We start from the raw sequence: 26,941 nt of genomic DNA, 5'->3' as shown, positions 1-26,941 counted from the left end.
ATATAGGAATTCATTGGCATCTGGGCTACCAACTCATAGTGTGGCACTTCAATCTCAAATCCATGTATATTGTTTTTATTTCTGTGTCCCTGTTGGCAGCTTTCCCCTCACTTCCTGTCAGGTAAACCATTGTCTCTGGGACAGGAAGTGAGGGGAAAAAAAAAAAAAATCAGGATCACAGCCAAAAAAAAAAAAAAAAAGTGTTGTCTTGATATACACTTCAAAGCAATTAATATGGCTGGATTACTTAACCACTTAAAGGACTGTACCTATTTTTCAAACTTGCTAGTTTACAAGTTAAAATCTGTTTTTTTTTTTTTTGCTAGAAAATTACTTAGTATCCCCAAACATTATATATATTTTTTTTCAGACACCGTAGAGAATAAAATGGCGGTCGTTGCAATACTTTATGTCACACCGTATTTGCGCAGCGGTCTTACAAGCGCAATTCTTTGGGAAAAAATACACAGCAGTAAAGTTAGCCCACTTTTTTTTATATTGTGAAAGAAAATGTTACGCCGAGTAAATTGATACCCAACATGTCAAGCTTCAAAATTGCGCCCGCTCGTGGAATAGCGATAAACTTTGATCCTTAAAAAACTCCATTGGCGACGTTTAAAAATGTATACAGGCTACCAGTTTTGCTTTACAGAGGAAGTCTGGGGCTAGAATTATTGCTCTCGCTGTAACGATCGCGGCGATATTTCACATGTGTGGTTTGAACACCGTTTTCATATGCGGGGGCGCGGCTTACGCATGCGCTCGCTTCTGCGCGCAAACTTTGGTGGGACAGGGCGCTTTTACATTTTTATTTTATTTCTTATTTATTTTACGTTTTTTTTTTCACTTTTACACTGTCCCTTAAAAGAAAAAAAAAAAAAATCACTTTTATTCCTATTAAAAAAGCAGGACAGGGTCTTTTACATTTACACTTAAGTAAAATAAAAAAATAAAAGTAATTTTTTTGCTATTGAAAAAAAAAAAAAAAAAAAGAGAAAATTCCCCTTTAAGACCATAGGGTGAAAGTGACGTTTGACGTTGCTTCCGTCATCCAATGGCATTGAGTCGAATGGGGGCCTTTACATTTTTTTTCTTATTAATTTTACTTTTAATTCTTTATTTTCACACTGTCCATTAAAAAAAAAAATAAAAAATTTGGGTCACTTCTAATAGAAACAAAGCATGACAGGACCTATTTAATGTGAGATTTGGGGGGTCAAAAAGACCTCAGATCTCATAATTACGCTAAAATGCAATAAAAGAAAAATAAAATAAATGTGTTTAAAAAAAAAAAAAAAAACAAAAAAAAAAAAAGTACCCTTTAAGACCATTAGGCAGAAGTAATGTTTGGTGTCGTTTCCATCATCCAATGGTATGGAGATGAGCGGGGGGGGGCCATCATTCCCTCACTCGGCTCCATGCTACTGAGGGGATAGGATCAAGTCGCCTTCGCCGCTACTGGCGGAGACAACCGGAGCGCGGCGGGAGGGGGGGGGGCACCTCTCCCGCCACCGATAAAAGTGATCTCACGGCGAACCCGCCGTGGAGACCACCTTTATCCGAAAGAGGACCGCCCGCCGTTGAAGAAAATACCAGGGTCATGGCAGCTATCTGCTGCCATAACCCCAGTATTGTACATCAAAGTACCGACATACAACGACAGCGGTTTGCAGGAAGTGGTTAAAATAAAACCACAGTGGCTTCCTATGGTGATACACAGAGAAGGAGGAGGAGCCAGGAGAGTCCCCGGGGGACCCGAAAAGAGGGAGATCGGGGCCACTCCGTACAGAGCAGGTAAGTATATCATGTTTGTTATTTTTTAAAAAAAGATGTTTTGACTTTACAATCACTTTACCTTTTTCCTGTGAAGACCGGAAGTTCAGGGAAGCAGCACCAAGAGAGCAGGAAGCGGCAACATTGAAAGATGTAAACTGCAAGTGCTGGGGTAAGAATTTTAACAAAATCGTTTACTGAGGAATGTTTTATTTTAACTGAACTCAGCGTATTAAATCTAAAAAAAAAAAAAAATCCTGAAAGTTGAATACTACTTTGAACATATTAATCAGTTCCCTCCCAGCCTATTGTAAAATGATGACCAGGGGGGCGGGGCTTTCATCATTCAGGGTGAATGTGATACGACGCCACTCTGGAAGGAGGCTCCCAGCCAACTGATTAGTGTACCGGCCCGCTGCCAGTACCATGTGATCCCAGTGACCAATCACAGCAGATCACATGACAATTGTAAATGAATGACTTCCTTTCATGCCATCCATTGTATACAATTGTGTTGCTAGCTGTGATTGGTCACAGTGATTACATCTAGTCAAAGCACATCTGTACCATGTTATTCCCTGTGGCCAATCACAACTAACCACAACAATACACACTAAATTCAATCGGTTACATTCAGCAAAAGCAGTTGCGTATGTCAGGGAAATTCACTGGTATAAGCAATAAGTAAGAAAAAAAAATCCCGATCACTTCCCCAGAGTAGTACAATGTTACTATGACAACACTGTATTGATCTGGTCACAGGAGTAAAAATATTAAAATTGTATAAAAAAAAAAAAAAAAAAAGAGTAATGATAATATATATATATTTTTTTTTTTTTTTTTAAATAATTGTATGTTTAATTACTTTATTTTCCCTAAAAAATTACAAAAAAATTGCAACTTTAAAAAACTTGTAGTCATATGATGACGCTGTACTGCACTAGTGACAATAAAAAAAATTAATTGTGAAAAAAAACTATTTTTATTTAATTTCTTCAAAAAAATTGTGACAAAACATTACAACTTCAAAAAATTCTCCATGCCTCTTACCAAATACCCTGGACTGTCTACTTTGTAAAAAGGGGTCATTTGGGGGGTATTTCTACTGTCCTGGCCTCAAGAAGTGAGATCAGCCATCAGGATCGATCAATTATCAGATATATATCTTATAGTTTGTGGACTCTATAACTTTCCTACAGACTAAATAATATACACGGATTTGGGATATTTTCACCAAAGAAATGGAGCAGAATACATTTTTGGCCTAAATTTATGAAGAAAGATTTGTTTGCAAAATTTTATACCAGAAACAAAGAAAAACATTTTCAGTCTTTTTTTTTTCTTTATTTAGCAAAAAATAAACCCAGTGGTGATTAAATACCATCCAAAATAAAGCGCGATTCGTGTGAGAAAAAATCATTAAAATTTCATTTGAGTACAGTGTTGCATGACCGCGCAATTGTCATTCAAAGTGTGACGACTCTGAAAGATGAAAATTGGCCTGGGCAAGAAGGGGGTGAACGTTTCTGGTATTGAAGTGGTTAAGAACGCTGCTCAGTGCAGAGCTGATTGGAAGACTTCCCCACACACACACTGTAGAATCAAGAAAACAATTTGCAATTGGCATCTAAAAAGAAAAAAAAAATCCAGCCTATTTAAAAACCTTTTATTTAGCCGTAGGCAATTTTTATGGTTGAATTGCATTTTATAGGACGGTGCTCATAAAACTTTGTGTACAATCTGACCACAAACATAACAGATTGTACACTGTGGTTGTATTGTGTAAGGAATGTCTGGGATTCTTTCTAGGGATCCTTGATCTAAACAGTTACTTCTCTGATTAGGATTCACCTGTCATCCACTTAGAATTAGGAGGTGTGATTTCCTCACACGGGGCACCAAAAAAAAAAAAAGAAGTGGTGTGATTTCCTCACACGGGGCACCAAAAAAAGGAAGTGGTGTGATTTCCTCACACGGGGCACCAAAAAAAAGAAGTGCTGTGATTTCCTCACACGGGGCACCAAAAAAAAGAAGTGGTGTGATTTCCTCACACGGGGCACCAAAAAAAAAAACAAGTGGTGTGATTTCCTCACACGGGGCACCAAAAAAAACAAGTGGCGTGATTTCCTCACATGGGGCACCAAAAAAAGAACCAAGTGGCGTGATTTCCTCACACGGGACCTGCCTGGAAAAATATTATAACCTTCAGTATGACCAAATCCTCCCCCAAGTTTCTCACCTGAAGCCCACCAACCTGCAGACCGCATCATACACAGGAGCCGCCACCTCCCTCGCCCTCACCGCCCCTTGATTTAACACCACCCTCAAGAACCCCTCATCAGCTCTAAGTCTCTGGATCTCCCCCCGAATCGGCGTCAGTTTCTCAATAACCGCCTCTGCCACCACCAGTTTGTACTGCGCCGTCTCCAGTCCGCGGCTCTGTTCCACGACGTCCTCTGGGGTCAGCCCCGTCACGGCGCTGTGGATGGCCACCAAGTTGGAGACTCCTGGGCGGCCCTCTGGGTCATAGGTCACCTCGGAGGTGAAGTCCGTGACCGCCTTGCGGAACTTGAGCGAGATTTCGTCCGGCGAGTCCGTCAGGCGCACGGTCGCCAGTTTTTGGGGATCCGACTTGGACATTTTGGCCGAGGGGTCTCGAAGGGAATGGATCTTCTTGGAGGTGGCTGAAAAGTGGTGAGAAATAACAGATAAAACTGCAGGAAAGAAACCAATTCTACCGCTGTGACCACTGGCTTCCTACAATGGAAAGTTTGTTCTATTAAAAAGCGAGGGACACAGGAAACCTTCAGGTTATACTGCGACCTACAGGAGGATTGGACACCTGCAACCAAAAAAATACAAAACACATAGGCTAACCCAGGATAGCCACTCCCACTACAAGCATGTCCCAGTCTTTTGCTATTGTGCTAGGAGGATGGATGTCTAGTCTTCAGCTCAACTTTTTTTCTTAATTTCTTTTCAATCAAGACTCTTCCCTACATTGCTGCTAAAACTGGTCTCTACAATGGCAGCGGTCGTTCCTGAGCTCATCTTTGGAGTCCAGCTGACCCGGACATTCTGGGTATAGCCAAGAAGTGACCTTCAGGCATTGGGTTCTGTGTAAGATGTTTCCTAGTCCCTGATCTGTAAGTGACCTTGAATGAATGAATGAATGAATAATTTGTAAAGCGCTACAAATTGCGAACTGAATCGCCTCAAGGCATCTGGTTCCCTGAAAGATGCTCCCTAGCCCCTGTTCTAGCAGTGACCTTCAGGCATTGGGTTCTGTGCAAGATGATTCCTAGCCCCAGTTCTAGAAGTGACCTTCAGGCATCAGGTTCTGTGAAAGATGATTCCTAGCCCCAGTTCTAGAAGTGACCTTCAGGCACTGGGTTCCATGTAAGATGGTTCCTAGCCCCTGATCTATAAGTGACCTTCAGGTATCTGGTTCCGTGAAAGATGTTTCCTAGCCCCTGTTCTAGAAGTGACCTTCAGGCATCAGGTTCTGTGAAAGATGCTTCCTATCCCCAGTTCTAGAAGTGACCTTCAGGCGCTGGTTTCTGTGCAAGATGCTTCCTAGCCCCTGTTCTGGTAACAAGTTCACAATGGAGTGCTATCCAGGTCCGAAGCCATTGGCTGTGCCTCAGTGCTTGCCCTCTGAGGACCGACTTTTTGAGTAGACCAATCAGGCTGAGCCTAAACACCAGAAGCTACCTCCTTAGTTGAATTACTGGGTGCTTTAAAATGTCTACTTCCTTGCTAGGTGCTAATGCAGAAGGGGTGAACTTGAGGGACTGAGCGCTGACATCATCGGTTGGAGTGGTCTCTTTCCCACCAGTGCCCAGGAAGTATCTCCTGCATTGCAAAGAGCCACATGAACTTTCATCTTCAGTCCTGTTGCCCGCCTACAGTGACTGTGGTCACCTCTGGCCACCTGACCCTCACCTGCTACCAGCATTTTGGTCACAAGGCTACCTGAGGCCTAGCCTGGTAACCTGAGCATTATGCAGTTGCCTTACCACCACGTGGTCGCAACAGATCAGATGGAGCCTGAGAGCTGTGTCCTCAATCACCCTTCTCAGTCTCAAAAGTTAAACATCAGAGGTCGGTTTAGACCCCTGATATCTCAAAGTCCCCCAACGGGACTCCTAAAAAAATTGTAAAAAATAACAATGTAAAATAAATAAAAATAAAATAGTAAAAAATAAAAAACAACAAAACTTTAAAGCTACTGATACCAGTGGCAGAACTACCAGGTTCACAAACGTCACACTTCGACCAGGCTCAGACTGAAGGGCACCAGCCGTGGGTCATGTTTTCTTGCACCGGGGCCCTGTAGGTTCAAGTTACACCTCTGGGTGTGCACCAATCAAGAAAAAAAAAAAAAAAGAGGATCAGCCTATTTTTTCTACCAGTGCCGTTCCCAGTCGTGGGTCCTTTAGAGTCCCCAAGACCACAAGGGCTTTTGTGGTGCACCCGATGTTCTAGGTCTTCCCTTATGGAGATTGGAAACCTTTGCTGCCCCCTTTTGCGCTTATTAGCACTATACCCATTTGAAGTAGACATTGTGAAGAAGTGGTCTTCCTCTGTGTCCTGCTCACAGCTGTGTGACCACTCTCTCTCTCTGTCTTCCAGTTGTGCTCCTGCGTTGTCACCCTGTCACACAGGCTTCTGATGGAGACCACAAGTGGCCATTTTAACAGGGACCACTGTTGTCACCAACAGGAAACCCTCCCTGAGACATGCCAGGCAGCCTTCACTGGAGCCCATGCAGGCAAGAAGATTAATTTGATCTGTTTCTTGCCTGGGTTTGACTTCTCAAGTGACTTGATATAGTCAATCAAACATGTGGCTAGTAGGTTGCCTCGTTTCTGGCGATGACGCGTGATTGCATTTGACATTCCTGTTGGTTAGAAAGTGGATGAAATAGGATGAAAATTGCCACATGGATGGCTAGGTTAATATGGGAGGAAGAGAGGGTGTGATGAAAAGACATGGGAACTACGGGAGGGGAGGGGGAGTTAGATCTTGAGAGGGTCACTTACTTGTCAAAGTTTTGGGAATGGGAAAGAACTGTCCATATCGGTGATTGAAGATCCGAGCCGTGTCCTGAGTGAGCTCCAGGTGCTGCAATTGGTCATCTCCAACCGGAACGTGGGTGGACCTGAGAGAAAAGCCCAAATACAGTAAAAAGAAAAAAAAAAAAAAAAAACTACAGAATTGATTAACAACTCATCAAAACCTTCTGCAGCAGATACAGGATGTATCAATTCCCTTTAAATGAACCCGTACTGGAGTTAAAACGGAGTTGCAACTTGGAACAAAGCCATAAATAGAAGCTGGAAGCCTCTGATAGATGTGAAAGGAAGCCCAACGGCCAACTGACAATTCTGCTAATAACTGAGGAAGAGGCTTTAGCGTTGTCCGCGTTCAACAGGAAGTGATGTCATCTCCAGAAAAGAAACATTGCAACAAATTCACTAAAATGATTTGCTTAACCAGGTCATACATAGGTCTATGGAGATACACAGGACGGGTACAGTACACTTCGTCCCCCCCCCCCCTATTCCTTTCCGTACTTGTCGACAATTCCCCACTGTCAAAATGACAGCTGGGAGTTGCTGCCTAAATAAAATACAACAGCTGTAGAAGCTGCTGCTGTCAAAAATTTAACTGTCTGATACAGTGTTTATAAACATTGCTCAGGCGGGAGACAGAGAAATACATAGTAACATTGTTTATAAATATTAAACAGATATTGATCAGACGAGAGATAGATACAAAGTAACATTGTTTATAAACATTGATCAGATGGGAGATAGAGAGATACAAAGTAATAATGTTATTTTGTATGTTTCATTCATCTGCAGATCAAAAAGGAATGAGCTTCCATCTGCATAGGCTTCAATACAGCAATCCCTGCATTATCTTTCCTTCACCACAAGATGTCCTCAGTCTTCAGAAGACTGAGAACATACTGAGAGTGCGGGGGTGTAATGGAAGGAGTAACAGAAGCATAATGCACAGCGGTACTGACATCCCACCAACATTTCATATTCCTGATACGTGTCTGCTGTTGTGTTAAAAAGCCTCCTATTCTCTTTGTATTGCTTCCTTTGTGTGAAATCCCTGGTGATCCTGCCAGCCCCCCTCTGCTTTTCTATTATAAACTGACTACGCTAGGCATGAAAGCACATCCCTTTCAGCGTGGTCAGTGTTCTGGTTGTGCTGGGAGAACAGCTTGCCGTCCTTCAATGGCCAAGACTTGTGCTGACACCCCCCCCCCCTCCCTCCCTTCCTGCATAGCCATTCACTGGGAAGATCAGTGTGCTGCTGTTTCTCCACTCCCACCTCTCCAAGGGCATTTAGTGACATTTCTGATCAGGACCCGGAAAGGATTATCTGCGGCCAAGCAGGACTTACTTGTACAGGAGGATGTCGGCTGCCTGGAGAACAGGATAGGTAAACAACCCCACGCTGCCTTCGCTCTTCTGAGTCTGACTTTTAATCTGATAAGAAACAGAGGAAACCCGATCAAATAAGAATCAGATACAAATGACTATTTCTGCTGCTGAGTGCGGGAAATACTCGTGTGAGATTGTTGACTTTGAGACTTGATGCTTTCAGTACAAGGTAAGTATAGGCCCCAAAAGCTCAAGTGGGGGATCATTTATCCCCCCCCGGCCTCCCCTCCAGTCTTGCACAGTTGTACCGGCTCCTCTCCTGGACTAAATTGGCTTACTCTGATTTCACCGCACACTGTGAGCTTCTCACCATGTGCATTGGAAGTTGCAGCAAGAGCAATCCAGCCCTTTCTCACACAGCCGATTGGTCCTGACCCCGTCCCTTTTATTAATTGGATTTCAGTTCTTCCAATCATGGAGGCTCAGCATCACATGTGGGCGTTAACCTTGCAAATAAAGCCTGCCTAGGAACGCCCACTCCTCTAGGCTGACAACCACCCATCAAGGCATTTTGATATTTGCATAACTCCTCCCAAGAACGCCTCCCACAGGACACCGATCAGTGCACTGGCTCGATGCCGGTACCATGTGATCGCTGTGACCAATCACAGCAGATCACATGACAGCTGCAAACAATGGATGGCTTTGATTCATGCCATCCATTGTGTTTCAATTGTGTTGCTAGCTGTGATTGGTCACAGTGATCACCTGGTTATGACAGGGCCAAACACAGCCCATCTGTACCATGTGATCGCTTTGACCAATCACAGCAGATCACATGACAGTTGTGCACAATGTGTTTCATGCCATACCATTGTGTTTCAATTGTGTTGCCAGCTGTGATTGGTTACAGGGATCGCATGGTACAGACGGGGGCAATCACAGCCCATCTGTACCATGTGATCAGCTTTGGCTGATCACAGCTAATCACAACAAAACAACTAATGAATCAATTTCATTCAGTAAAATGGTTGCTTATAGCAATGAAATGAACGGCTATAAGCAATCATATGTAAAAAAAAAAAATAATAATATTGATCACTTCTTCGCCGTCACACCACCGGGGCGACCAAAGTCTGCCATCCCGATCTTGGATCCCGGTGGTGGTGGACGTGTTCACAGCTAGGAAGCACAATCCCACTGCTGCCAATGTGGTGGACCCCCGCACTCAAGAGGAGTATGTCCGCTGTATAAGCTTCCCTTGCACGGTACCAGCATGATCTAAGACCCCTTAGCCCAACCAGTCACTTCTCGAGACATCAGTGTAGGGTGGTAGGAAACAGAAGACTGTTTATTCAAACACAGGTACAAAGAGATATAAAACTCAGGGGACAATCCCTCCTTCTTTGCATAATGTCCCAGGGCGGGGTAAACTACATTCAGTAACAAGAGACACACAGACAGCCTTTAGGAAGGGCTGCAGGAGAAATCCCCCCTCCTCCCCTCTAGCAGCTAATCCACATATACATCCCATAATAGGTTGCTCCCAAGGCAGACAGACACAATAGAACAATGGGATACAGCCACTTAAACCCCCCCTCCCCTCTAGCAGCTAATCCACATACGCATATACATCCCATAATAGGTTGCTCCCAAGGCAGACAGAAACAATAGAACAAAGAGCCACCTAAACCCCCACTCCACCTCAAACTACCTGGTAAAAAGTCTACAGAAGTCTAGGAGACCAAGCTCATACAATATTCCAGCAGTTGGAAAGGTGGAATTCATTTATCTTCATATATTTCTTGAGGGATATTTTGTTCAGAAATGTCCCAAGTGAAAGAACCCCTTAGTTCTCTCAACACAAACCACACATATAGAACCCAGGATAACAGGGGTACTGCTGAGTCCGGTGTGGTTGTACGGGGGAGTCTGGTTAGGGCAGACCCTACTGGGGTTCTCGGTCACCCTGTGCCCCTAATAGACAAAAGGGTGACTTACACATTTTCCGGTGGAGCTGGAAAATAGGTTTCCAGAGCTCTCAAAGGTAAGCTGGGTTCCACAAGCCCCCCGTCCAAAGTGACTCCCGTCACACCTTGTATACATGGAAACATTCACTCCGTGTCGCTTAGTTGGTGAGGCGAAGGTTGGAAGAATCTTAGTTGGGTGCAGCCTCTCTGGAAATATTGTGCTCCATGAACACCTGACTGACATCCTACAACTAATAATACCAAAGTGTATCCAGCTCCTCTGACATCCATGCTCCGTCTATACCCTGACATGCCACCCAGGGGCCAATAAAGTTGCCCCATCCTATCCTGGTGTAAATTCTGCACCCTGCCAACAATCAGCTCCAGAATAGGAATCAGTAGACGCTGGTCTTCTTCGAGCCTTAACACAGGTCCCTTAGTGTATTCCATCAACTGCTCAAGACCTGAGGACTAGAGAGAATTTTTTCCTACCCGAAACAAGTTGGCCGTGTTGGATGCTCTTAGATGTTTCAAAGAAAGCCCTTCAAGTGAGTTGAACTTTGGTAACAGGCGCTCCCTCCACACACACATCCAAAGAACGGGATCTGGAATGGCTGAGATGCAGGCGACATTGTGCCAGATCCTTCCCCAAATTTACAGCCACCTAATACGGCCAACAGAGACTGAGGAGGCTGAAGGCACTTCCTGCCGGTGTCCACGTTCCCGGGAGAAGCCATAGGAGTCCACAAGTCCACAAACCCTCTGGGATTAAATCTCTTAACATACAGAGTAATAAAGAACCTTCCTGTCCAGGCTATTCTTCGGTGATAGTTTGACTGACAAGTACTCTGCCACGTAACACTGTACACAAATTCATTTTAGATGATTTTCTTGAGACTAATAGAGCTTTTCCTTTGGTGGTATTTAGAGCCGACCGTCACCTTCTTCCTCTCATTCCCCTCCCCCATGATCAGATACCTCATACCTATTTTAGGGTAACACATTGTGGATATTCACCGTGGCGAGAATAACGTATTCGTTGCCCGCAGCATTCTGGGGCACCAACACCAAGCATTGCAGGGGGCTAAAGGAAAGGCCATACATTATAACATTTACTTTCAACCGCGGCTTAAAGGAAAGAAAAATCACTCAATTTCACCATCAACACAGTGTCCATAAGGGGAATCCCCCCCCCGGCGCTATTGTATTCTGACAACCGCCGTCAGAATACAATGATCACTGCTGACGGCTAAAGCCAGCGGCAGCGATCGTACGAAAAAAAAAAAACCCGCCAGGCACTGAAGTCGATTTATCGATCGACTTCCGTACAAACAGCCTGCCCCATAGACGGATCGAAATTCGGCCAATTCTTGAATTTCGATAGGTCTATGGCCGGCTCAAAGCAGAGTCCCAGTCATTTTTTTGTTGTTTTTTTTTTTTAACCACTTCAGCCCCGGAAGGATTTACCCCCTTCCTGACCAGGCCATTTTTTGCGATACGGCACTGCGTCGCTTTAACTGACAATTGCGCGGCCGTGCGACGTTGTACCCAAACAAAATTTATGTCCTTTTTTTTCCTCCACAAATAGGAGCTTTTTTTTGGTGGTATTTGATCATTTCTGCGGTTTTTATTTTTTGCGCTATAAACAAAAAAGGAATGACAATTTTGAAAAAAAAAACGCATTTTTTTTTTACTTTTTGCTATAATAAATATCCCAAACTTATATTTTTTCTTTTTATAATTTCTTCATCAGTTTATGATATGTATTCTTCTACATATTTTTGGTTAAAAAAAAAAAAAAAAATCGCAATAAGCGTATAATGATTGGTTTGCGCAAATGTTAAAGCGTCTACCAAAATAGGGAAAGATTTATGGCATTTTTATTATTTTTTTTTTTTTAACTAGTAATGGAGGCGATCTGCGATTTTTAGTGGGACTGCGACATTGCAGCGGACAGATCTGACACGTTTGACACATTGCAGCGGACCATTGACGTTTCATACAGCGATCAGTGCCATAAAAATGCACTGATTACTGTGTAAATGTCACTGGCAGGGAAGGGGGTTAACACTAGGGGGGCGATCAAGGGGTTAAACGTGTTCCCTGACTGTGTGTTCTACCTAACTGTGGGGGGGGGAGGGGACTGACTTGAGGAGACCGATCGTTGTTCCTATATACTAGGAACACACGATCTGTCTCCTCTCCCTCGACAGGATGTGGATTTATGTGTTTACACATACAGATCCCCGCTCTTGCTCTGTCAGGTGCGATCATGGGTGCCCGGCGGACATCGCCGCCGCCGGGCACGTGCATCAGCTAGCTCCTTACGGATGCGGCGCGCGCCCCCTATACTGCTTAAAGCGCCCGCCGTACAGCTACGGCGATTTGCGAAGGAATGCCATTCAACCGCCGATCGACGGCAGGCAGTCAGCAAGTGGTTAAAACACCCCCCCCCCTGGATAGCCGCCACTTATGCTTTAACCACTTGCCTACTGGCCACTTTCACCCCCTTTCCTGCCCAGGCCAATATGTAGCTTCCAGCGCTCTCACACTTTGAATGACAATTGCGCGGTCATCCTACACTGTAACCATATGAGATTTTTTATCATTTTTCCCCACAAATAGAGCTTTCTTTTGGTGGTTTTTACTTTACTGTTTCTTTTTTTTTTTTTATTCATTGAAGTGTATTTTTTCCCAAAAAATTGCATTTGAAAGACCGCTGCGCAAATACAGTGTGACATAAAATATTGCAGCAATTGACATTTTATTCCCCAGGGTCTCTGCTAAAATATATATAATGTTTGGGGGTTTCAAGTAATTTTCTAGCAAAAAAATATTGATTTTAACTTAAGAAAGAAAGTGTCCGAAAAAGATTTAGACTTTAAGTGGTTAAACTTCCTGCATTTACACCTTGTTTAAAAACTTGGCAGACTGCCCGGATTTTTTTCTTTACACACAGAAGTTTATCCCTTTGATCTAAGAAGGAAGAGTTGGATACAATGTTTCATGTTAAAAACTTGGCAGACTACCCTGATGTTTTCTTTTGACATCTGAGTGAGCAGATAAGTCTCTCCACTTGTTTATATGAAAGAATCGGCAAACTCTGCAACGGAGATCGTGGGGGGGGGGGGGGTTGAATCGAGATCACGATTTGTTTAACGATTAATTGTGCAGCTCTATTATCAACTGTTTTTGGCTGGGGAGTTTTTTTGACTGTAAAAAAAACAAAACAAGTGGGTTCTGAGATGAGTTTTTCAGCTGTAAAAACGCTCTAACGTTGATAAACGCCTAAAAAACGCAGATAAACGCTCAAAAACAAGCTCAGCGTTTTCTAACTTTTTTTTTTTAAACTCTAAAAACGCTAACGCTGAAAAACGGTATTGCAAAAACGTTGAACACCCTACTGCACAGCTACTGCCGTTTTTATAACGTTATTATAACCTCCAGAGTGCATGAGGCCTTATAGTTTTTTTATAAAACTTTGCAAACAGGTATTTTTTCTCCTTCACTGATGGGCACCGATAAGGTGGCACTAAGGGGAACGAATAGGTGGCACTGGTGGCCACAGATAGATGGCACTGATGAGGAGGCACTGGTGGTCACAGATTGTAACAGTGATCACATGGTACAGAGCCTCTCAGATCGGCTCTGTACACAGTATATGTGAATGGAGCCCCTATAATGACCTCTTTTTAGAATGCAGACACCTCTAGGTCAATGATTACTCATCCATTATTTTCTCTTCCCTCCACTGTTAAGGGGCAGGCTTTCCAATGTAAACAGTACACTGTTTACAATTGTGATAGCTGTGATTGGTTATAACAGTGATCACATGGTACAGAGCTGCTCAGATCGGCTCTGTACATAGCGTCTGTGAACTTCACGCCCATAATGACCCCTTTTTGGAATGTAGACACCCCAAGGTTAATGATCACTCATCCATTAGCTTCTCTTCCCTCCATTGTTAGAAGAAGGGGGAAGGGTTTCCAATGTAAAAAGTACACAGTTTACATTTGTCATAGCTGTGATTGTTAGAACAGTGATCACATGGTACAGATCCGCTCAGCTTGGCTCTGTACACAATGTCTAACTCAGCCGCTATAATGACCCCTTTATGGAACGTAGACATCCCAAGGTCAATGATCACCAATTCATTAGCTTCTCCTCCCTCCATTATTAGAAGAAGGGGGCGGACTCTCCAATGTAAACAGTACATTGTTTACATTTGTGATAGCGGTGATTGGTTATCACATGGTACAGAGCCTCTCAGATCGGCTCTGTGAACTGAGCCCCCATAATGACTCCTTTTTGGAATGTAGACACCCCAACGTCAAGGATCACTTATTTATTATCCATTAGCTTCTCTTCCCCTCCATTGGTAGAAGGGGGCGGGCTTTCCAATGTAAACAGTACACTGTTTACATTTGTGATAGCTGTGATTATCATATGGTACAGAGCCGCTCGGATCAGCTCTGTACACAGTGTCCGAATTGAGCTGCCTCACAATCACAGCCATTAACAGGGGTAAAGCCGCCCCAAAGGGTGATTTCCGAAGTCATGTCTACAAGCGGCACTCCAAAAATAGATTTGCACCTCCAACTATAATACGGCGGTAGGGAGCAAACCCATAACAAGGTCCTCCAATAGCAACATCGCAGAACACAGGGCGAGTGGTGTGCTCACTGGACAGCGTGGTCATGTGACCGGGAACTTCCCTTACTCACCTTCCACTGAGGCAAATGGCGGATCCGCGGCATCGACGTCAGACAGCCGAGAACCCAACCGAGCTCAGCGTGCTCCGGCACCTGGAAGGACAACACAGCAGGTTATACCTGCCCATGGCAGACAGTACACTGTTTACATTTGTGATAGCTGTGATTGGTTATCATATGGTACAGAGCCGCTCAGATCAGCTCTGTACACTGTGTCTGTGAACTGAGCCCCCACAATGACCCCTTTTTTGCAATGTAGACACCCCCCAATCACTCATCCATTAGCTTCTCCTCCCCTCCACTGTAAAAAGGTGGTGGGCTCTTCAATGTAAACAATACACTGTTTACATTTGTGATAGCTGTGATTGTTTATCACAGTGATCACATGGTACAGAGCCGCTCAGATCGGCTCTGTACAAGGTGTCTGAATTGAGCCCCTATAATGACCCATTTTTGGAATGCAGACACCTCTAGGTCATAGATCACTCACCCATTATCTTCTTCTCCCTCCATTAAGAGGCAGGCTTTCCAATGTAAACAGTACACTGTTTACATTTGTGAAAGGTTATCATATGGTACAGAGCCGCTCAGATCAGCTCTGTACACTGTGTCTGTGAACTGAGCCCCCACAATGACCCGTTTTTGAAACGTAGACACCCCCCAATCACACATCCATTAGCTTTTCCTTTTCCACTGTAAGAAGATGGTGGGCTCTTTAATGTAAACAGTACACTGTTTACATTTGTGATAGCTGTGATTGGTTATCACACGGTACAGAGCCGCTCCGATCGGCTCTGTACAGGGGTGTCTGAACTGAGCCCCTATAATGACCCATTTTTGGAATGCAGACACCTCTAGGTCAATGATCACTCACTCATTATCTTCTCCTCCCTCCATTAAGAGGCAGGCTTTCCAATGTAAACAGTACACTGTTTAGATTTGTGATAGCTGTGATTGGTTATCACATGGTACAGAGCCGCTCAGATCAGCTCTGTACGCTGTGTCTGTGAACTGAGCAATCCGATGATAACTCGGAATCTCAGCCATTAACAGGCACAATATATAACCCCCCCCCCCCCGAAGTCTACACTGACCTGAGACTGCTGGAAGAGGACGCTCTTCTCCGGGTCTATCCCGCAGGCCAGCAGGCAGGCGGTCATGTCCAGGATGCTCTCCCGCAGGCTGCGGGGGTCCTGGGGGACGGTGATGGAGTGGAGGTCCACAATGCTGTACAGTACCGAGCTGAACTCATCCTGCAGCTTCACCCAGCTCTGGAGTGCGCCCAGGTAGTTCCCCAGGTGAGGGATCCCGGTGGGTTGTATCCCGGAGAAGACGCGGGGGGCGGCACCCTGCAACATAAAACACGAGCAATGTCACTATAGAAGACGGGGCGATGGTGGGGTGTACGGCCTGTCAGCGCCGGGATTCTGGGCTTATGCTTCACCCCAAAACTAATTTTGGGGGGAATCTAATAAGAGTGAAACGTAAGCAAATCCTCTTGAAGATCTTTCACAAAACCGGACAATTAGCAGGGGCACAGACCAAGTAAAGAGAACCTGTCACTTCACCCATTTCATAGGTTTACTTTATATAAAGTGGTTGGAAATCTTGCCAATGGCGGAGCTAGAGGAAATGGCGCCCCCTGAAGGTGGAGCGCAACATCCTGCTGCCCTCATCACCCGACCTTCGCCAGAACCAAGGACTCCCCCTCCGAACGCGGCTGCGTCCGGCCGTCACCAGCTGTACAACATCCCCGCACACGGCAAAGTCCAACATCTACAAACCGAACATCGCGGGATTGTTCTCGCCGTTCTCCTGGCGAAAGTCTCGCTGCGCAAATTCTAAGGCGAGACGACGGACTTTACTGTGACTGGATGGAAACGTGACGCCGTCTCCCCGTGACACATAACGGATGATTTTATTCCCAATGTCATTATGAGCTCAGCAGTCCCTTTCCTCTTCTACACTCGTATTGTGTTTTCAAAGTTCTGCTAGAGTGCGAGCTCTTGGGACCGGTCCGCCTGTGACATCATGACGAGGCGGCTATGATGAATGAGGGTGTCAGCGGGGGGGAGTTTATGCTGGTGATGGAGAGATTGGTGTCTAAGCTGAAAAAGCTGCGATTTGAGCAGAAGTGGGGGTCTGATTAACCCCTCGCTGGGTCAAAGAGAAGGAGCTGTTACTGCGGGTCAGTCCCTGTATGCCCCCTTCCTGCAATTCAGTCATTGTACCCCCCCCACTTCCCGCAGATCAGTCCCTGTACCCCCCTTCCTGTAGGTCAGTCATTGTACCCCCCCCCACTTCCCGCAGGTCAGTCCCTGTAGCCCCCTCTTCCTGCAGGTCAGTCCCTGTACCCCCCTTCCTGTAGGTCAGTCATTGTACCCCCACACTTCCCGCAGGTCAGTCCCTGTAGCCCCCTCTTCCTGCAGGTCAGTCTCTGTACCCCCCACTTCCTGCAGGTCAGTCCCTGTACCCCCCACTTCCTGCAGGTCAGTCCCCGTACCCCCCACTTCCCGCAGGTCAGTCCCTGTACCCCCCACTTCCCGCAGGTCAGTCCCTGTACCCCCCACTTCCCGCAGGTCAGTCCCTGTACCCCCCACTTCCCGCAGGTCAGTCCCTGTACCCCCCACTTCCCGCAGGTCAGTCCCTGTACCCCACACTTCCCGCAGATCAGTCCCTGTACCCCCCTCTTCCTGCAGGTCAGTCCCTGTACCCCCCACTTCCTGCAGGTCAGTCCCTGTACCCCCCACTTCCTGCAGGTCAGTCCCTGTACCCCCCACTTCCTGCAGGTCAGTCCCTGTACCCCCCACTTCCTGCAGGTCAGTCCCTGTACCCCCCACTTCCCGCAGGTCAGTCCCTGTACCCCCCACTTCCCGCAGGTCAGTCCCTGTACCCCCCACTTCCCGCAGGTCAGTCCCTGTACCCCCCTCTTCCTGCAGGTCAGTCCCTGTACCCCCCTCTTCCTGCAGGTCAGTCCCTGTACCCCCCTCTTCCTGCAGGTCAGTCCCTGTACCCCCCTCTTCCTGCAGGTCAGTCCCTGTACCCCCCTCTTCCTGCAGGTCAGTCCCTGTACCCCCCTCTTCCTGCAGGTCAGTCCCTGTACCCCACCTCTTCCTGCAGGTCAGTCTCTGTACCTCCCTCTTCCTGAAGGTCAGTCTCTGTACCCCCCCTCTTTCTGCAGGTAAGTCCCTGTAGCCCCCACTTCCTGCAGGTCAGTCCCTGTACCCCCCACTTCCTGCAGGTCAGTCCGTGTACCCCGTTTTCCTAGATCCTACAGGTCCTGTGCCCCCCCACCTCTTTCTGTAGGTCAGTCCCTGTACCCCCCCACCCCCAACTGGCTTCACTGGTAATGCCACCACCCCTCTTGTCATCACATACAATGTAGGACCAGCGGCGGTCACTGTTAGTCCAGCTCTGTACAGGACGGTGTGGGAGTGGTGCCCAGACAGTGCAGGAACGGGGGATGGAACGCAGGATAATTACCGAAACATTGTAACAAATAAAATGTTCCTAAAGAAATGTCCAATCATTTCTGTGTACAGGAAGGGGGCGTGTCAGTTCAGAGCAGACACCCCTCTGGTTATGAAGGGGTTAATCTGATCCCATTCATAAGAATAGAAAATAACCCAAAACAATAAAAATCCCTTATATATATATAAAAAACGGGCGCAGTGCGGGGATCCGGTGGACGGTAGAAATGTTTATGGAAAATATATTGGATTGGCGGCAGGCGGAACCCTCCTTGTCATAAGGTGACTGTATATTGGGGGTAATATAGAGGGGGCAGGGAAAATATATATATATATATATACAGCGAGTGCGGCTGAGCGATGTACACAGGCAGACCGCCATCTGTCCATTCAGTGTGTGTGGGGGGCCGGGGGGGGGGGGGGGGGGGCACATCCCCCGCTGATCCGTCTGACAGCAGTGATTGATGGAGGGTCTCCCGGTGCCGGCGGGGGGGGGGGGGGGGGGGGGGCAGGAAGTGCCGACAGAGAAGCCGCCATCTACAAGGGGGGTGATTAATGAGCTTCACCTATCTGGGGAGCAACCCGACAACCCCCCACAATTATCTACCCCTCCCCCCCCCCACCACAACATGATGAAGAATCTGACATATTCACTGACAGAGAAGACATCAGAGCCAATCACAACACACACCGACCAATCACAACACACACCGACCAATCACATCGCACAAATCATCACCGACCAATCACATCGCATGTATGATCAAACCAGTCCCAGTATGTCCTGAACGATCATTATAGGGGGACTACAAGTCCCAGCATGTCTTATATGATCATTATAGGGGGACTACAAGTCCCAGCATGTCTTGTATGATCATTATAGGGGGACTACAAGTCCCAGCATGTCTTGTATGATCATTATAGGGGGACTACAAGTCCCAGCATGTCTTATATGATTATAGGGGGACTACAAGTCCCAGCATCTCCTGTATGATCATTATAGGGGGACTACAAGTCCCAGCATGTCTTATATGATTATAGGGGGACTACAAGTCCCAGCATGTCTTATATGATCATTATAGGAGGACTACAAGTCCCAGCATGTCTTATATGATCATTATAGGAGGACTACAAGTCCCAGCATGTCTTATATGATCATTATAGGAGGACTACAAGTCCCAGCATGTCTTATATGATCATTATAGGAGGACTACAAGTCCCAGCATGTCTTATATGATTATAGGGGGACTACAAGTCCCAGCATGTCTTATATGATCATTATAGGGGGACTACAAGTCCCAGCATGTCTTATATGATCATTATAGGGGGACTACAAGTCCCAGCATGTCTTATATGATCATTATAGGAGGACTACAAGTCCCAGCATCTCCTGTATGATCATTATAGGGGGACTACAAGTCCCAGCATGTCTTATATGATCATTATAGGAGGACTACAAGTCCCAGCATGTCTTATATGATCATTATAGGAGGACTACAAGTCCCAGCATGTCTTATATGATCATTATAGGAGGACTACAAGTCCCAGCATGTCTTATATGATCATTATAGGAGGACTACAAGTCCCAGCATGTCTTGTATGATCATTATAGGGGGACTACAAGTCCCAGCATGTCTTGTATGATCATTATAGGAGGACTACAAGTCCCAGCATGCTCTCGGTGGGTTAGGCTGTGTTGGCAGTGTGACGTGTCCGGTACCTGGGGTCCGGTGGGGCTCTCGGTGCTCACAGCCCGGTGCCCTCTCCGCAACCGGAACACCACCGCACGCCGGAGTATGGGGAGCGCCATCTTGGTGACGTCACTACAGCGGCCCAGAGCGGCCACGCCCCCTTCGAGTAATGTGACCTGCCCAGATCCCCACAGAGCGTCATGGTTCATCCTCCTCCTCCTCCAATCATCATCATTGTATTCATGGTAACTCCTCCCCATCACTATCATCAGACTTCCCACCACTATAATTATACTGATCAGAAGTATCCATTATAATCATTTACCATCATCATCAATATTACTATTATAATATCACCTAATTAATAAAAATATCACCAATGTTAAGAAATATAAGCATTTTTATGTATTATAATATGTTATTATTATTATTATTATTACTACATATAATATTGTGTTGTTATTATTACTATACTGTGTTATTTTTATTATTAACCCTTTCATGACTAAGCCTATTTTTGAAATTTGGTGTTTACAAGTTAAAATCCGTATTTTTTGCTAGAAAATTACTTAGAATCCCCAAACATTATATATATATTTTTAGCAGAGAATCTAGAGAATAAAATGGAGATCGTTGCAATATTTTATATCACACGGTATTTGTGCAGCGGTGTTTTAAACGCACATTTTTGGGAAAAGGGACACTTTCATGAATTTTAAAAAATCCAAACAGTAAAGTTACCCCAATTTTTTTGTATAATGTGAAAGATGATGTTACGCCGAGTAAATAGATACCAAACATGTCATGCTTTATAATTGCACGCACTCGTGGAATGGCGACAAACTACGGTACCTAAGAATTTCCATAGGCGACGCTTTAAATTTTTTTTTTACAGTTACCAGGTTAGAGTTACAGAGGAGATCTAGGGCTAGAATTATTGCTCTCACTCTGACGATCGCGGCGATACCTCACATGTGTGATTTGAACACCGTTTACATATGCGGGCGCGACTTCCGTATGCATTTTCTTTGCTGCGCGAGCTCGCGGGGACGGGGGCGCTTTAATTTTTTTTTTTTTTTCTTATTTATTTTATTTATTTTTAAATTCATAAATTGTGTTTAAAAAAAAAAAAAAAATGTTTTGATGACTTTTATTGCTGTCACAAGGAATGTAAACATCCCTTGTGACAGTAATAGGTGGTGACAGGTACTCTTTATGGAGGGATCGGGGGGTCTAAAAGACCTCAAATCCCTCCTTTACACTTCAAAGTATTCAGATCGCCGAAAACGTGTGTAATAAAAATAATAATAGTAATATAATAGTAATAATAATAATAGTGATGATGCTTTTGTGTTAATATTATTACATATAATATTGTATTATTATTATCATTACTATTATTGTTCTTATATACAGTATACATATAATATTGTGTTGTTGTTATTATTATTATTATCATTACTATCAGTACTATTATTATTATATTTTATTATTATTATTATTACATATAATATCTTATCATCATTATTATTTTGTTCTTATTATTTTTATATACACACACAATAATAATAAAACCAACACAATATTATATTATATTGTATTATTATCATTTTATTTTATTTTTTTAATTTTTTTAATTTTTTTGTATTACTATTATTTTTATTTTTTACATATATTTTATTATTATTACTATCATTACTATAATTGTTACTTTATTATTATTATGTATTAATTTTTACATGATGTAATGTGACATTTCTTCTTCAGACGTCTTGCGCTCCATGTGTGATGATGCATATAATAATAATCTTTGTATAGTATGTAGTGTATGGATGGACAGGATATCGAATTACACCCCGTCTCTCTGATGTCTCCCCCTGTCGGTGTGATAACATGGGGCCCAAATTCCCAAACACACCACCGCCGATTCTGCTGAAATGCACCCCATTCCCATTATACCGTATCTCCTACAATGACAGGACGCGGTGGAGCCCAATCAGAGTCCAGTCAGAGGGAGCGATATCTATCTACAGATCAGGGGGACCCTGTGAGGAGCTCTGTGCAATCCAGCTGCAGAGGATTAGACAGAACCCATGTTTACTTTGAGGGGCAGGGTCCCACACTACATGATTGTATAGAGATTGTACAATCAGATAGTAACATGTATAGCGGCACAGTAGAGGCCCCGCCCACTCCGCTATCCATCCCGTATAGATTTTCCAGCATGCAGTAGAGGCTCCGCCCACTCCGCTATCCATCCCATATAGATTTCTCAGCACACACTAGAGGCCCCGCCCACTCCACTATCCATCCCATATAGATTTTCCAGCATGCAGTAGAGGCCCTGCCCACTCCGCTATCCATCCCATATAGATTTCTCAGCACACACTAGAGGCCCCGCCCACTCCGCTATCCATCCCATATAGATTTCTCAGCACGCAGTAGAGGCCCCACCCCACCACTCCGCTATCCATCCCATATAGATTTTCCATCACACAGTAGAGGCCTCGCCCACTCCACTATCCTTCTCATATAGATTCTCCATCATGCAGTAGAGGCCCCACCCACTCTGCTATCCATCCCATATAGATTTTTCATCACACAGTAGAGGCTCCGCCCACTCCGCTATCCATCCCATATAGATTTTCCATCACACAGTAGAGGCTCCGCCCACTCTGCTATCCATCCCATATAGATTTTTCATCACACAGTAGAGGCTCCGCCCACTCCGCTATCCATCCCATATAGATTCTCCATCATGCAGTAGAGGCCCCGCCCACTCCGCTATCCATCCCATATAGATTTTCCAGTACGCAGTGACTATGACTTCCAACAATTGGGAGAACAACTCTGAAAATGTTTCCTTTTCCTGGGGAAACCGCTGCTCCAGGCTCCCTTCAGTACTGACCATGTGACCCGGTCACACCGCACCCCATACCTGGTCATCCAATCACATGACCTCTGCTGACGGTGGAAGATCAGAGCTCAGAATAGCTGCGGGGATTACTGAAGGGAGCCTGGAGCAGCTTTTTCCCCAGAGAGAGGCTCTGTCAGGTGTCCCCATTGGGGAGATTTCCTGTGCGGACAAAATTTTCCACATTTTTGGTTGAGCGGGGGAGGGTCAGAACTTATGTTTAATGGAGGGCTCTCCGTCCCGGTGACAACCTCTCCCCCCCATTTATTGTACGGGGGTCACCGGGACAGGAAGTGAAGAAGAATCTCAGTAATGGCCTCTTTATATTTTAAGATCCAATCCGAAGGCTGCGTTTACACCTGAGCGTTTTTCCAGCTTTTTTTTTTTTGCTAATTTTTATACAGTGTTTTTTTATTAGCCAATAGAGAAACTATCATCAGTTGCATCATTTGTTGCTAGTTTTTTCAGTTTTTTTTTAACTTTTCCATCAGCTTATATTTATTATCATTATTATTATTCATTTTATTTATTTTTTGTTAGGATAAGGGGTTAGAGTTAAATTTAGGTTAGGATTAGGGTTATTTATTATTTATTTATATTTTGTTAGGATGTTTTTACTACCACCACCACTACTACTACTACTACTACTACTACTACTACTACTACTACTAATAATAATAATAATAATACATTAATAAATCAATGTAAAATACATACATAAATAAATAAAATATAAATACAACAAATTAATACTATGTAATTTTGAATAATTAACCCCCTAGCCCTTAAAAAAAATAATATAAAAAATAATACAATAACACTAAATAACTAAACACCCTAACACAAAGTAAATAAATAAATTAGTAGTAGAAGCAGTAGTAGTGGTAGTAGTAGTAGTATTAATAATAAAAAGAAATTGTTTGGTAGTATTAGTAGTAGTAGTATTAATAATTTAAAAAAATGTTGTTTGGGTTTGGGTGTTTATTTATTTTTTGTTATTATTATTATTATTATTATTCATAAAAATAATAATTATTCATTTATAATTTTTTTAAGATTGGGGTTAATTATTATTTAGCCAATAGCATTTGTTGCTAGTTTTTTTTAACTCTTTTAGCTTTTCCATCCGTTTTTATTTCTTTTATTTAATTATTATTATTACTATTCATGTATTATTATTATTTTTTTTCTCAGGGTAAGGTGTTAGAGTAAGGTTAAGTTAGGGTTAGGATTAGGGGTTGGGGTTAGGGTTATTTATTATTTATTTATCTTTTGTTAGGTTCAGGGTGTTACTAGTACTACTACTACTACTACTACTAATAATAATAATAATAATAATAATAATATTAAATCAATAAGTAAATGTAAAATAAATACACAAATAAAAAATAATCATAAATAAATATAAAATATGTGAGCACTGCACTCCTGAGTACATAAACCAATTAATCTTCCCGTGCTGCTACTTTCAATAAAATAATCAAACAAAAATAGTGAAATCTAATACAGTCTAAAAACATGCATACTGTGAAATGTGCATGTTTTTGGACTGTATTTGATTTCAATATTTTTATGTAATCATAAATAAATACAATAAATTAATACTATGTAATCATAAATTAATAATTAACCCCTAACCTTAACACATAACACATAATAATAATAATAATAATAATATTAATAATAATAATAATAAAATAATAATAACAAAACACCCTAACACAAAATAAATACATTATTATTAATATAAATATTATTACTATTTTAAGGGTCAGGGGTTAAGGTTTGGGGTTAATTGCTTATTTATTGTTACATAGTATTCATTAATCCCTAACCCTTAAAAAAAAAAATAGTCATGAAATAATAATAACTAAACACCTTAACCCTAACACAAAATAAATATATTATTAATATTATTTTAAGGGCTAGGGGTTAATTATTTATTTATTATTACATAGTAATAAACATATTATAAATAAATTATTATTATTATTATTATTATTATTATTATTATTATTATTATTATTATTATTATTATTATTTATAAAATATTAATTATTAATAATAATAATTGATTTATTTTTTGTTTGGGTTTGGGTGTTTATTTATTACTATTTTAATAATAATAATTTATTTATAATATTTTTAAGGGTAGGGGTTAATTTTTAATGTATGTATTATAAAAAAATATATATTTATTTATTATTTATTTATGATGAGTTTTAGTTATTTGTGTATTTATTTCTACATTTAATTATTTATATATGATTACTATTCTTTTTTAAATTTTTTTTCATTTGAGCAGAAAACTGCGCGCTACAAAATTTGCGAATGCGCATATAAAATGCGCAAATGTCTATTCATTTCTATGGGAATAAAAATGTGCAAAAACGCACCAATCTGCCCAATTTTTCCGTGTTTTGGAGCTTCAATCTACAAATCTACAAAACGCTGAGGTGTGAATGGGCCCTAAATCCTGGATTATATAGACCAGCAATGGGATGAAATGGATGGGGGGGGCAGGGCTCCTTTGCCCTCGGTGTCACCCACTTCAAAGGCGACTCCGATGTCGCCTGTACAGACGTCTGGCGGAGGTGTCGGCGTGCGCTCCCCCCCTCCCGGGGGGGGGGGGGCCCCTTTCCAGTGCGGACGCTCACCGACAAAGCCAAGCACCTTTTTCGCATTAGAGGTCATTGGGCATGCCGAGGTGGTCTCTTCGCGCTCATTATGGATGGCGTGAAGGTCACATACAGGAGCGAGGCTTCAAGGTCATTATCCAATCAGGATAATTGTCGGGATTGTTCACCGCCCCCCCCCCCCCCCGGGAGGGGCACACAGTCCTGGTATTTATTAGAGGTGTGTGGACAGCAAGGGGTTAACGACGATCCCCTTCCTTCTCTTCAACTCCAGGCCTATTCTGACAATTTTTGTTTACAAGTAAAAATCTGTATTTATTTGCTAGAAAATTACTTAGAACCCCCCCAAACATTACACACATATATATATATATACAGTATCCCACAAAAGTAAGTACACCCCTCACATTTGTGCAAATCTTTTCTTCTATCTTTTCATGTGACAACACTGAAGAAATGACCCTTTGCTACAATGTAAAGTAGTGAGTGTACAGCTTGTATAACAGTGTAAATTTGCTGTCCCCTCAAAATAACTCAACACACAGCCATTAATGTCTAAACCGCTGGAAACAAAAGTCAGTACACCCCTAAGTGAAAATGTACAAATCAGGCCCAAAGTGTCAATACTTTGTGTGCCCACCATTATTTTCCAGCACTGCCTTAACCCTCTTGGGCATGGAGGTCACCAGATCTTCAGATGTTGTCACTGGAGTCCTCTTCCCCTCCCCCATGACGACATCACAGAGCTGGTGGATGTTGGAGACTTTGCGCTCCTCCACCTTGTGTTTGAGGATGCCCCACAGATGCTCAATAGGGTTTAGGTCTGGAGACATGCTTGGTCAGTCCATCACCTTTACCCTCAGCTTCTTTAGCAAGGCACCATCCTCAAACGGGCACTAATCAGGCTGCATTGTTGGGCAATGTCGAGGCTGCAGATGGGCACTGATCAGTCTGCAAAGATGGGCAATACCAAGGCTGCAGATGGGCACTGATCAGGCTGCAGTGATGGGCAATGGAGAGACTGCAGATGGGCACTGATCAAGCTGCAATGATGGGCAATGGCAAGGCTGCAGATGGGCACTAATCAGGCTGAATTAATGGGCAATGGTGAGGCTGCAGATGGGCACTGATCTGGCTGCATTGATGGGCAATGTCAAGGCTGCAGATGGGCACTGATTGGCCTGCATCGATGGGCAATAGAGAAGCTTCAGATGTGAACTGATCAGGCTGCAATGATGGGTAATGTCAAGGCTGCAGATGGGCATTGATCAGGCTGCATTGATGGGCAATGGTGAGGCTGCATATGGGCACTGATAAGGCTGCAATGATGGGCAATGGAGAGGCTGCAGATGGGCACTGATCAGGCTGCAA

The 26,941-nt window shown here is 43.5% G+C and overlaps 1 protein-coding gene across 1 annotated transcript; it reads right to left on the bottom strand.

Moving 5' to 3' along the window:
* Positions 1 to 3,427: 3,427 nt before the first annotated feature.
* Positions 3,428 to 20,174, bottom strand: WARS2 (tryptophanyl tRNA synthetase 2, mitochondrial). Its single transcript, XM_073617523.1, has 6 exons — positions 20,050 to 20,174; positions 15,954 to 16,208; positions 14,872 to 14,952; positions 8,197 to 8,282; positions 6,819 to 6,937; positions 3,428 to 4,457 (listed from the first exon to the last, which is right to left on the bottom strand). The coding sequence occupies exons 1-6, from the start codon at positions 20,137 to 20,139 to the stop codon at positions 4,009 to 4,011; spliced, it is 1,080 nt and encodes a 359-aa protein (XP_073473624.1). The 5' UTR covers positions 20,140 to 20,174; the 3' UTR covers positions 3,428 to 4,008.
* Between the last annotated feature and the right edge of the window lie 6,767 nt (positions 20,175 to 26,941).

Source organism: Aquarana catesbeiana, linkage group LG02 (assembly GCF_042186555.1).
Source record: "Aquarana catesbeiana isolate 2022-GZ linkage group LG02, ASM4218655v1, whole genome shotgun sequence".
NCBI lineage: Eukaryota > Metazoa > Chordata > Amphibia > Anura > Ranidae > Aquarana > Aquarana catesbeiana.
Note: the sequence above shows the minus strand (reverse complement) of the source record. Positions and strands in the feature narration are given on the sequence as shown.

Excerpts from the sequence above, each read along its gene's own strand:
- WARS2 (XM_073617523.1), bottom strand. The coding sequence starts at position 20,139 with ATGGCGCTCCCCATACTCCGGCGTGCGGTGGTGTTCCGGTTGCGGAGA. Across the intron at positions 14,953-15,953 it reads TCCTCTTCCAGCAGTCTCAG|GTGCCGGAGCACGCTGAGCT; the intron begins GTCAGTGTAGAC and ends TTGTCCTTCCAG. Across the intron at positions 6,938-8,196 it reads GCCGACATCCTCCTGTACAA|GTCCACCCACGTTCCGGTTG; the intron begins GTAAGTCCTGCT and ends CTTTTCTCTCAG.